Source organism: Tachysurus fulvidraco, chromosome 1 (assembly GCF_022655615.1).
Source record: "Tachysurus fulvidraco isolate hzauxx_2018 chromosome 1, HZAU_PFXX_2.0, whole genome shotgun sequence".
Classification (NCBI taxonomy): Eukaryota; Metazoa; Chordata; class Actinopteri; order Siluriformes; family Bagridae; genus Tachysurus; species Tachysurus fulvidraco.
This window is the reverse complement of record NC_062518.1, coordinates 17669451-17681950: the sequence shown is the minus strand read 5'-3', so window position 1 is coordinate 17681950 and position 12500 is coordinate 17669451. Positions and strand designations below refer to the sequence as shown.

General features: G+C 42.2%; 1 protein-coding gene across 7 annotated transcripts in view; it reads right to left on the bottom strand.

The window, feature by feature from the left end:
* Positions 1-12500, bottom strand: part of cacna1ab (calcium channel, voltage-dependent, P/Q type, alpha 1A subunit, b) — a 68048-nt gene that overhangs the window by 10326 nt on the left and 45222 nt on the right. For 3 of the 7 annotated variants that reach the window (XM_047820306.1, XM_047820314.1, XM_047820320.1), the window contains 9 exons: positions 12214-12364; positions 11616-11743; positions 6732-6828; positions 3550-3655; positions 3291-3398; positions 1799-1902; positions 908-1032; positions 444-546; positions 189-197 (listed from right to left, as the gene is read on the bottom strand). In XM_047820306.1, coding sequence (XP_047676262.1) covers positions 189-197; positions 444-546; positions 908-1032; positions 1799-1902; positions 3291-3398; positions 3550-3655; positions 6732-6828; positions 11616-11743; positions 12214-12364 — 931 coding nt within the window. Of the gene's footprint in view, positions 1-188; positions 198-443; positions 547-907; positions 1033-1798; positions 1903-3290; positions 3399-3549; positions 3656-5780; positions 5878-6731; positions 6829-11615; positions 11744-12213; positions 12365-12500 lie in introns of all 7 variants that reach the window. The other 4 variants (XM_047820329.1, XM_047820327.1, XM_047820325.1 and 1 more) reach the window with 3 other exon arrangements.

The following is a 12500-nucleotide window of genomic DNA, read 5'->3' as shown; positions in this document are numbered from 1 at the left end:
CACAACAATGAAAGGATATGGAACACACACACACACGCACACACACACACACACACACACACACACACACATACACACGATACACTCTTGACTGAAACTGTGAGCCATGCAGCAAATTCACAGCAGGTAGAATTAAATGAAACACTGTATTGTGTGTGACAGTTATTGCAGTGTGTGAAGTGGCCTACTTGGTGGTGCTACGGAAAATGTGGCAAGATAGACAGACAAAGAGAGAGTGAGAAACAGATAGAGATAGAAAAAGAGATGAGAGAGAGAAACAGAGGCAGACAAACAAACAGCAAAGATAGACAAAGAAATATACAGACTGAAGCCCCAGTGAATAATTATTAGGACAGAAAGACTTTCAGGGAGCAGTGCAAGTTCTCACAGTGGGTGGAGTTTAAGTCTCTAAAGTAGGAGGGCTGATACATTGATGAAATTACCTGTGTATTGTGTCGGTTTTCCTGCTGATGGTATGGTGACTCTGTGCTCCAGTTCTCATCAGCAGATTTCTGAGTACGAGGAGTTACCCAGGATCCAACAGGACTGAAAAAGGCATGACACACCACATTAGAGACAGTGACACAGAGAGACACACAGAGAGAGACAGAAAATATGAGGCAGAGAGAGACACAGAGAGTGTGACACAGACACAAAGAGAGACACAGAGAGTGTGACACAGACACAAAGAGAGACACACAGAGTGTGACACAGACACAAAGAGAGACACAGAGAGTGTGACACAGACACAAAGAGAGACACAGAGAGTGTGACACAGACACAAAGAGAGACACACAGAGTGTGACACAGACACAAAGAGAGACACACAGAGTTTGACACAGACACAAAGAGAGACACACAGAGTGAAGCAGAAAGACCAAAAAAAGATGAGTGTTTCTCAGCTCACAGATTGCCATGGTTTTCCTGTGGAGCCTCCTTGATCCCATGACCTCCATTGACCTCTGTGAACTCAGGTCCTTTGTCCTGGCTATTGTTTGGCTCCATGCGCTGAAACATTAATGGTGTTCGGTTCTGTGTGCAACACAACATGGCAGACAGTCAGGGACACACACAATTCAGTGGAGGCTCAAAAGAAGGGCATCATCATCATCATCATCATCATCATCATCATTGATGATGATGTTGGCGTTTGATGATGATGGCGTTTGATGATGATGATGTTGGTGTTTGATGATGATGTTGGCGTTTGATGATGATGTTGGCGTTTGATGATGATGATGTTGGCGTTTGATGATGATGTTGGCGTTTGATGATGATGTTGGTGTTTGATGATGTTTGCGTTTGATGATGATGATGTTGGCGTTTGATGATGATGTTGGCGTTTGATGATGATGTTGGTGTTTGATGATGATGATGGTGTTTGATGATGATGTTTGCGTTTGATGATGATGTTGGCGTTTGATGATGATGTTGGCGTTTGATGATGATGTTGTTGGCGTTTGATGATGATGTTGGTGTTTGATGATGATGATGTTGGCGTTTGATGATGATGTTGGTGTTTGATGATGATGTTGGCGTTTGATGATGATGATGTTGGCGTTTGATGATGATGTTGGCGTTTGATGATGATGATGTTGGCGTTTGATGATGATGTTGGTGTTTGATGATGATGTTGGCGTTTGATGATGATGATGTTGGCGTTTGATGATGATGATGGTGTTTGATGATGATGTTGTTTGTGTCTGTGTTTAGTGATACTATTTTTGACCATGTTTAGTGTTTGTATTCATGTTTGGTGTTGGTGTACTTTGATGGTGTTTGGTGATTGTTCCTGTACCTGTTCCTCTCGGAGTGCCTGCAGTTTCTTGGCTTTACTCTGTCTGTAATACTCCATGATCATCATGGCAGCATAGATCTTCCCCACTGTCAGGTCTGTAGCTGCTAAAAGGATGCAAAAGTTACCTGCACAATTAGAGCGGGTTCAAATGGACCCTGTGCTGGGGCAGGGGAGGGGGGGGTGTGCTAGTGGAGTGGGAGCATGGGAGGCAAAATACAACACAGTACAAAACACACAACAATAAGGACAATACACAACCTCACACAAATGAAACCTGGTCTTCAGCTGTAAAAGGTCTGACCTTCAATCTGATATTTAATGTCCAAGATGAAGTTTAAGTTTGATACAGAAAGAATTATTATTACACACGGAGGCACTAAACACACACATTACACTTTATAAACAACAATGAACAGATACACACTCACTGTAACACATTACAGACACAAAAGCATGAAGGTCACAGAGCCAATTGTCTTTTCACAGCTAGTAAATAGTCATATTTGTAACTCTTGAAATGACTTGTGATAAAATAATAATTCTGCAGTAACACTGAGGAGAAAATAAATAAATTAATGAACATTTCTTAAAAGTGTCAAAGAGATGATGACAAAGCTATAATGTTTTTGTCAAGTTTTCACTAGGGCTTTAACTCTTTATAAAATCCATTATGAGTAAAGTAACTAACAGTTTATTAAGAGACTAGATTAGAGTTTATAATGTGTCTGGCATGCAGGATATAAAACATGGACCTGTGTAGAAATGTTGTGTAACATTTCAGATGTTTTGCTGGTGTGAAAAGACTTCTATAGAGAATGACTTCATCTATAGTACAGCAGCCACTGATCATAGACAAGGCCAGAGAGAGAGAGAGAGAGAGAGAGAGAGAGAGAGAGAGAGAGAGAGAGAGACCCCGACCCCCAGCAGCAGGCCAGGATTTCCTTCCCAGTCCCTCAGAGTTCCTGTAACTTACACAGACTACCTTTTAGCCACTGTCTCAGAATCTTGGCTAGACCCTGTTCCTTTCCCATAATGTCTGTTCTTGTTAATCTCAGGCCTTCAACATCCATCAGAGCATTTCTGAGATTCGCAGACGTTCTCAAGTTCAAGCATGTACATCCACTAAAGAACACTATGCAGTTATTGTACCTGTTAGGATGACTTGTATAAAAATGTCTCTATACAAAAGCTGTTTGCTATGTAGTTAAGTATCAATAGTGTGGGCTGACAATTCATGTTAGAAAACAAGATCTTTTGCTTTTTTTATTTTTTTTTAGCTTTCACCACAGTCTAGTTCTCTGCAATTCTGCCTTCAGCTGTGCTCACCTGCTATTCTCCTGTTACAGAGGTTAAGAGAAGTTTAAAAAGAAGGTTAAGGGGAAAGAATTTGCCTGATCAGTGGATGCAGAGCAGTGATTGGTCAGGTGAGAGAAGCTCCTCGGATGAGTTTTGATCTGATTAGTTGATTCTGTACAAACCTACTGTAACTTACACTTGTGTGGTGTGACCAGCAGGTCCAGGTGCTTCTGGGACAAATTTGGCCAAATTGCTATCATTTCCTTTCGCAACTCCGCATCCATCTGGTGTTTATCAGCCCCACCTACAAGCACACACACACACACACACACACACACACTTAGAAAGATAGATAGATAGATAGATAGATAGATAGATAGATAGATAGATAGATAGATAGATAGATAGATAGATAGATAGAGGGAAGGGCATACAGATATAAATAAAACTCATACCTTTAGCGATCTTGATATCAAGAGCAGTACGAATCAATGCCATCAGTGTGGAGTTAAAATGTACCGTGTTGTCATCAGCAACAGGCAAATCCATACGCAACAGTCTCTGTGGAGCCAATCAGGGAGGTTTAGAGTCTGTGGTCTGGCATTTATACCTCCAATCAAATAAGTTCACAAAGGTGGAGGGAGCTCCTCTGCTGAAAGAGCAAAAGATCATTTTTACTTTGCCTAAAATGTATTATTAAATTTCCCTTCAAAATGCTTTATTCTATGAATTGTAAGTGATTCCTAGAGATGGGTTCCACAGAGAAACAGAAATGATTGACAGGAATCTGTGAGAGTGTACTGACCCAAAAGTAGGACTATTTTAGCACACATTCTCTTAAAACAGTGGTGTCTTAAGACTAATGCCACATTTTGGCCTAATATGTTTTACCGTTTCACTGTAGACAGATCTTGAGGTTTTCATCTCCACTTGACTGTAAAGCATCTGACAATCTGCTCACCTTTCATAAACAACTCAGTCATGCTGTGGTTCCTTGCTCTTCCCCCACGTTGTGTTCTCATTGAAACGGTGGCAAAGAGAGACCGATATGTCCCTGTAAACGTAACTGTTGCTAACAATGTTAGCATGCTTATTTACGAGATGTTCTCGGCCAATGAGGACAATCTCTACTGGACTCTAAAACCATGGCATCTGGCTGGAGAAACATAAACAGCTTAAACTCAGTTTCAAATGAAAGCTTTAATTTGGAGCTCTCACAGATCAAACAAGGACGATAAAGTTTATGTAAAATCATTGTAATAAAATTCTGCCCCTGCTGCTGCTCAGAGCTCCCCCTACCACTCAGAGGTGTTCATTACAACTTCAGCATTTAAACTGAACGAATGAAACAGGATCAAAAACAAAGTTTCTAGACCTCAGTTTTCATTCGTTATTTTTACTTTTAAACACAAGCGTCGGCCATTCATTTACAAACCATGACACAGCGTTAGTGAGTGTGTAGGAAGGTGTGTGTGTTCGTCAAGGTTTTCCTCATTCATAATCATTCCCGTGCAAGCTGCAGGTCTAACAGTTGCCATGCAGTAATTCATGCCGCAACCCCCCTGTGACCCCATGATCCTTTGTGACCCCTGAGTGACCCTGAACATGCAGCATGCTCATGCAACCCTGAAAAACCCATCCCCCAAATCTTACCCGGTGGCCACGCCCCACGACCCCGCCCCACAGCACAAGCAGCCACGCACAGAGAGGACCATTTATCACTTCATCTTTGTTCACTGTGGCTGATCACTGGGTTTTAGCGATTGTGGCTTTTCAGTCACTGATTTTGTTCAAACTAATTTATATTCTTTTATTATTTCCAGATTTTCTGATCTCTCGATGCAGGACAGGTGCATTTTTTCTAAAGTTGATTCGGAGTGTTGCTCCCTACGGAGTGAGCTTGTTAGAGCGGGAAAAGGAGTGTGTTAGAGTTGTTAGTTCACTCCAGACTGGAAGGCCATGAGATGGTTCACAGTATAAAAACAATGAAAACCAAACAGGAGTTGTGCTGAACAAATACTGAAGCGAATGAACAGAACATATCAAAAGAGGAATGAGAAGAAAAAAATTAAGAGAAATTGAAGATGTAAAACAGAACCCTGAGGATCAACCATCACACACCCGTGACCTGAGGGACAACATACACATCTCATAAAGCATCATTTAAAGACAGAGAGAGAGAAAGAGCAAGAGAGAGAGAGAGAGAGAGAGAGAGAGAGAGAGAGAGAGAGAGAGAGAGCAAGAGAGAGAGAGAGAGAGAGAGAGAGAGAGAGAGAGTGAGAGAGAGACAGCGAGAGAGAGAGAGAGAGAGAGAGAGAAAGAGACAGAAAGAGAGAGAGAGAGGTTTCAGCACAGGTGAGAGGAAAAAAGAGTTAGGGGTTCAACAATAATAGGTGGAGCTTATGGAGGGGAACTGCATTGACAATCAGACATAAACAAACAAACAAACAAACAAACAAACAAATAAATAAATAAATAAATAAATAAATGAAAATTGAAAGGGGGAAAAATACAAAAAAGCTTTACCTCATCTACACACATTGAACAGTGTGTGTGTGTGTGTGTGTGTGTGTGTGTGTGTGTGTGTGTGGTGTGTGTGTGAGAGAGGGCGAGAGAGAGAGAGAGAGAGAGAGAGAGATCGCTGGCTAACACCTCCACAGAACACACCAGCACTAAGAGCTCTAACCTTGTACGCCACACGAGCAGGGCAGCGCTTCCCGAGGCCCAGCGGTGGGCACATGTGGTGCAGCATCAAATACAAATCACTGAAACTGATCCTGCCACTGCACACACACACACACACACACACACACACACACACACACACACACACACAACCAACGCAACCAATGCAAAATCAACAAAAACGCACAACACAACAAAAAAAATGAACACATTAAACAGAATGGGGCAGGACAGCATGGGCCACAACACCAAATAAAAAAGAAAAGAAAAAACACACAGGTTATTGGTTTGGTCATGAGGTGGAAAGAATGTGTGTGTGTGTGTGTGTGTGTGGAGGTGTGAGAGGTTAAATTCCTAATCAGAAATCAGAGGGAGTGTTCTATGGGATGAGAGAATGTTCACATAGAACTGCAGCGCCACTTCAAACAGGCAAGAGAAGTAGCGATGCATGAAATCAGGGTTAATTTGAAATAATCGCGTCAATGCAGTTTGTCGTCGCCCCTCGAGGAAAAACAAGAACAATGCACGCAAGGCTTCGATCCGCAGCAAGCAGAAACACACAACAACATGGCTGTGGTCTTTATCTTTATCATCCGCTTGGTCGTGTTGCGGTGCGTTTCACATGCGTCCTCATTGCTCATGATCATTCCAGCACAAGCTTAAGCTCCAACAGTGACCCTGTGACCTCTGAGTGACCCCTGTGACCCTGATCTCTGACTCCTGACATGGTGAGGTCACAAAAGTCATGGGGTCACTGCAGGAGCCGCTGCGTTATGGTGACTCGTCTGCATTGTCCTGCACATTCTCGTTTTCATATCAGAATGCAGCAAAAATGGTGAAAAGAAAAAGAAACTGTGAAGGAAAGAGAAAAGAAATGCAAGAAAAAGAAAAGCGATGTTCATTCCAGTCTCCATGGCGAGCAGTGCTGAGATTTTGGTTTGGACGTCCGAACCTTGCAGGCGACCCTATGAGGACATTTCTTTCCTAATCCGAGCGGGGGGTCGATAACTCGTAATAAACTGTACATATCCTTATAATGAATACGTCCACTGCAAGAAAAACACACGCAGGTTAGAAAGAGAGAGAAAGGGGCAGAGAGAGAGAGAGAGAGAGAGAGAGAGAGAGAGAGAGAGAGAGAGAGAGCAGGAGGAAAAAGAACAAAAGCACACACACAAATTCTTAGTATAAAGTGTGTGCGTGTTTGTGTGTGGGTGAGCATGTGTTTGTGCATGTGTGCATTTGTGTGTGTGCTTATGTGTCTGTATGTATTTGTGTGTGTTTGTGCATGTGTGTTTCTTTGTGTTTGTGTTGATGTGTGTGAGTGTTTGTGCGTAGTGCATTTGTGTGTGTTCATGTTTCTATGTGTTCGTGTTTGTGTGTGCATGTGTTTGTATGGGTGAGAGTGTGTTTGTGTGTGTTTGTGCGTGTGCATGTTTGTGGTTCTGTGTGTGTTTTTGTGTGTGTCTGAGTATGGGTGAGTGTGTGTTTGGGTTGGTGCATGTGTGCGTTTGTGTTTATGTTTGTGTGTGTTTGTAGGTGTGTGTTTGTATTTATCTGTGTGTTTGTGCATGTGTGTGTCTGTGTGTTTGTGGGTAAGTGTGTGTGTGTTTGTGTGTGTATGTGTGTGTTTGTGGGTGTGTGTGGAGTCTGTGTGTGTATGTGTGTCTGTGTGTGTATGTGTGTGTGAGTGTGTGCGTGTTTGTGTGTGTATGTGGAGTCTGTGTGTGTATGTGTGTGTTTGTGGGTGAGTGTGTGTGTGTTTGTGGGTGAGTGAGATTGTGTGTGTGTTTCTGTTTGAATTTGTGTCTGTGTGACTGTGTTCATGAGTGTTTGTGGGTGTATGTGTGTGTTTATTTGTTTGTGTGTGTTTGCGGGTGTGTGCGAGTTTGTGTGTGTGTTTTTGAGGGTGTTTGTGTGTGTGTGTGTGTGTGAGTTTGTGTGTGTTTGAGGGTGTGTGTGTATGTGTGTGTTTGTGTGTGTGTGTGTGTATGTGTGTGTGTTTGTGTTTTTGAGGGTGTGTGTGTGTGTGTGTGTGTGTGTGTGTGTGTGTGTGTGTGTGTTGAGTCTGTGTGTGTGTGTGTGTGTGTGTGTGTGTGTGGAGTGTGTGTGTGTGGAGTCTGTGTGTGTGTGTGTGTGTGTGTGTGTGTGGAGTGTGTGTGTGTGGAGTCTGTGTGTGTGTGTGTGTGTTTGTGTGTGTGTGTGTGTGTGTGTGTGGAGTCTGTGTGTGTGTGTGGAGTCTGTGTGTGTGTGTGTGTGGAGTCTGTGTGTGTGTGTGTGTGTGGAGTCTGTGTGTGTGTGTGTGTGGAGTCTGTGTGTGTGTGTGTGTGTCTGGAGTGTGTGTGTGTGTGTGTGTGTGTGTGTGCTTTTCTCCTTTATAACACTTTAACCCTTTCTTGCTCCTCACCTGATTCTGGTTCATTTTGTTATGTTATTTTCCATGAAGTTTTTGTACCAGACAGAAAAACAATCACATCAGAAGAAAACTGAACTGCAATAAAAACCCTGTCACTTTTTATTTGAGACACGAGGACGTGCAACACCAACGTCATGATCATACATCAAAGCCCACAGAGACACGGACGCCTCTGTCTCAGCGATGGGACACTAGGTGTGAGGTTCAGCTGGTGCCCACAAGGCAATCTCAGCACTCAGGGGTCTGCTGCACACAGTGTGTGTACTGTACTAGACCAAGGTCAGGGTTTTGTGTTTTCACTTATTCCCATGACTTTACAGCACATCTACACAAGCCTTCATCAGTATCTTCACTTTTCCAAAAAGAAAAGTTCATCACAGATTCCTCCATTCCATACATGTCTGGGACAAGATCCTTCCCTTTCCTTCCCTCTGGCACGCTCAGACACACCAGAGTCATATGTATAGCCTGGAGACACTGGCCACCATCTTTACTGGGCATCACGGCAGTCTGACACATCATTCATCTTCATGTAAAAATCTTCACAGTGAGTAACTTGATACCAGTTTTTGGAACTTCTAAAACATTTAAAGACTTGGGTTAGGGCTAGGGCTAACCCTAACCCTTAGACCTAGGGTTAGCCTAACCTTAACCCTTAGACCTAGGGTTAGCCTAACCCTAACCCTAACCGCTAGGGCTAACCCTAACCCTAACCCTTAGCCCTAGGGTTAGCCTAACCCTAACCCTAGGGCTAAGGGTTAGGGTTAGGCTAACCCTAGGGCTAAGTGTTAGGGTTAGGGTTAAGGTTAGGCTAACCCTAACCCCTAGGGCTAACCCTAACCCTAACCCTTAGCCCTAGGGTTAGCCTAACCTTAACCCTAACCCTAACACTTAGCCCTAGGGTTAGCCTAACCCTAACCCTAACCCTGACCCTTGCATCACAATTTAAACCAAAAAGACAATCAATTGGACAAGAGCCAAAGAAGTGCGAGCCCATGTGACCCACATCCACTCCCCCAAGTCTAGCTTGCTCTTGATCTTGAATTTTTCATTTAAATTAAATTACTCGTGATTTATTTCGCTGGTACGACCTGCTCTCACGCTGTATCTGTATCCTTCAGTCATCGGTGTGTCACTTGTGCACGTCCTCAGAAATTAAAATGACCTCCACTTCGTGCAAAACCAAATAAACTAACATCATATCTCAAATTGCACACTTGTATACTATTCCAGCCCATTATCGAGTATTAACACTAACAGTTTCCTACTCTAATTAGGGTTTGGATTTTTAAAGCCACTTAAACCAACTTTATTGAGTAACATTATTCTGTATTTTCTAGATTTGTAAATACTTTGAAAGATGCAGCCAAAAGACAACAATCACAACCACAGCAGGAAGTTTTAAAGAGAGAAAGCTTATGAGTCAGTGTAACATTACTGTGGAAGAAATCGCAAAAAGTCCTACATCAAAACCAGATAGAGATGTTTTGGCTTTGATGTGCCATCATGTGGACACGACCTTAATAACCCTAGACATCGTGTATACAATAGTGATGTGCATGCACACCGGGGCAGGTGAGACTGAGCCTAGACTCAGGCCTGAAAGCGTCAGTATCCAGGAGGTGTTGCTGCCAGGTTCAGGAAAGTTTTTCAAGATTCACTTGATTGCATTTATATTTGCTGTGCTGTCTTCTGTGATGTTTAACTGAGATTTAAACCAGTTCAAAGAAAGTATTCATTAACACATCAACACTGAGCAGATGAAGTGTAAAAGCAGTGTGTTCAGTGTTTGTGGTACTGCAGGAGTCAGACCTCAAGCATCACAATAGAAAATAACCCTTAATAAATAACGCATTATTACTTTATCAACTGTGAATTTGCTGAGAAATAAAATGTGGTGGTTTTCTCTAGATTCCATATCTGGCACGGACCACAACCCACTTGGAGACACCTCCTAACCTTCTGCTCCTCAGAGCTCAACACCATGTTTCCTTCCTTGTCACATTAACAAAATGCACAACAGCCTTTGACTAATTACTGCTGGAGAAGCCTGACACTTATTCAACAAACCCAACATCTGTCAAGAGCTACATGATGGACAGGTAACTTCACAAGGCTTTTCGCAAAGACCATAAGATCACAAGTTTCAGCAGAATTCACATATCTACATGAGAGCTTCATGTTACTTTAGAAGATTCATGTTTATTCAAGCTACACATTTCAGCCCCACCTGTGAAGCTTGTCATTATGTAGTCTATGTGGACAGACAGAATAATGCACCTTTATACTTAGAATATTTTATCTGGACTTGAAAGAACATCACAATTTCTTTCCTTATGATTGGCTCAGAGAAGTTAAACACTGAATAATAGAAGTTTAATAACACTGCTTCATGTCCCTGTGGACATAATGGGGCTATTACATCTCTCTTAACAATTCTGGTTCATTTTATTAAATAAAAACAGTAAAGCCCTTCAAGTTCATTAATATCAATTTCATGGTGTAATACTGTTTCTGATGTCATTCTTTCATGTCTGTACAGATTTGATGGAGATCCTGGTGATCAGTCTAAAGAAAATTTGTCTTAGAATATAAATCTGTCTCCATCCTGTGGGTCTGAACACTAAAGTGTTGTTACAGTATCGCTTCTCTGTTGCAAAACTTGAGGACTACTCCATTATTTTCTTACCACAACACACACACACACACACACACACACACACACACACACACACACACACACACACACACACACACACACTCTAAGAGCATTGTTTAACACTGAAAAACAGACACTGTCCTTCAGATCTGCAGAGGCTGGAGAGATGACTGTCATTTCAGCAATGACTTCAGTTGTCCTGCATACAGCATCACATGGAGCAATTTAACGTGCCAAAATACAGGAAGTGTATTTTGCATGGGTGTGTATGCAGTGTGTAATGCAGTGAGTTTGCAGTAGGAGGAGGGCAAAATTGAAGCCATGCAGACCTGAACCTCCACCAGGGGACATCATATTATTCTAAACTCTGTCATCACCATGTACTGTGTGTCCTTCACATCCATCACTTTCACGTTTTCGGGCTGTATGCTTGTGTTTCTCCATCTAAATCTCAACCTTTTGTGCTTTAATACTTTTTAAATGACTCTCTATATGCTCTCTATTACTACCATCACAGCTATTAAATGATCAGTGTTTATTATTTCATTACAGAATGTTTGTGGTGTTGGTGTATAGTGTGTCACAGAATATACAGGCATGTGAGAATCCTGTTGACAAATCAAGCTCACTGGTATGAAGGAGAAGAAAATCCCAGGGAAATCCAACAAAAGGTGTAGCGTTTGTCTTTTTGTTATATCTAAGGGTTCCAGCTTCAGTAAGAAGTGCGTTCTGGATGTGTAAGTGTTTGGGTGTGTTAGTCTCACCATGCCGCAGGGTCATACTCTGCCCAGATTCTGACGTATTCATCCAAATGGTGAGGGCCAAGAATAGATGAGTCACGAGTTAAATACTCAAAATTATCCATGATGACTGCTACAAACAGATTCAGCATCTATAACACACACAAAACATGAGCATGAGGACCAGGTCTATGTTACACATAAATAAGCAAGCACTCAAACTGCGGTCTGATGGAGCAGAACACTGCATCTATGCCTTGAAACGCTGCTGGACTCAGAAGCACCGACACATGGGGTCTGTATACAGAGAGCAGAGACTTGTTGGTGTGTAACTGTGATGGTGTGTAACTTCGGATCTACATGTATTAAATAGGAGATATTTAATACATTCTCCTACATGTATTAAATAGGAGATCAACTCCATCCTGATTCCACTGTTGGAGAGATAAACTATTGTTTGTAAAGGTCACCTACACCCACAGCACCCAGTAGGTTATAGCAGCTCTCTTTACCTGCTTCTATTTAATCTTCACCTCTTAACAGGCTAGAAGAATGTGCCAATGTCTGAGAGAATAAATGAATGAACGAGATGAACAGACGTGTAAAAGGATAAAACAATCACCAGGAATGAACAGAGGAAGATGAAAGAGACAAAGTAAGCGTAGGCAACGTTGCTGCCACACTCGTCCGTCTGATTTCCCGAAGCAATGTCACATGGCATCCCACCCAAACATGACAACATAATCTCATGCCACGCTTCGCCTGTCGCGCTCCTACAACACAAACACACACAAACTACATGTGAGAATTATTGTTTATTTGTGCTTTAACATAATACAACAGAACAAAGACCACAAATCACAAGTACACTGCAACATAAACTGTAAGCACATACGTTCTCAAACAAAC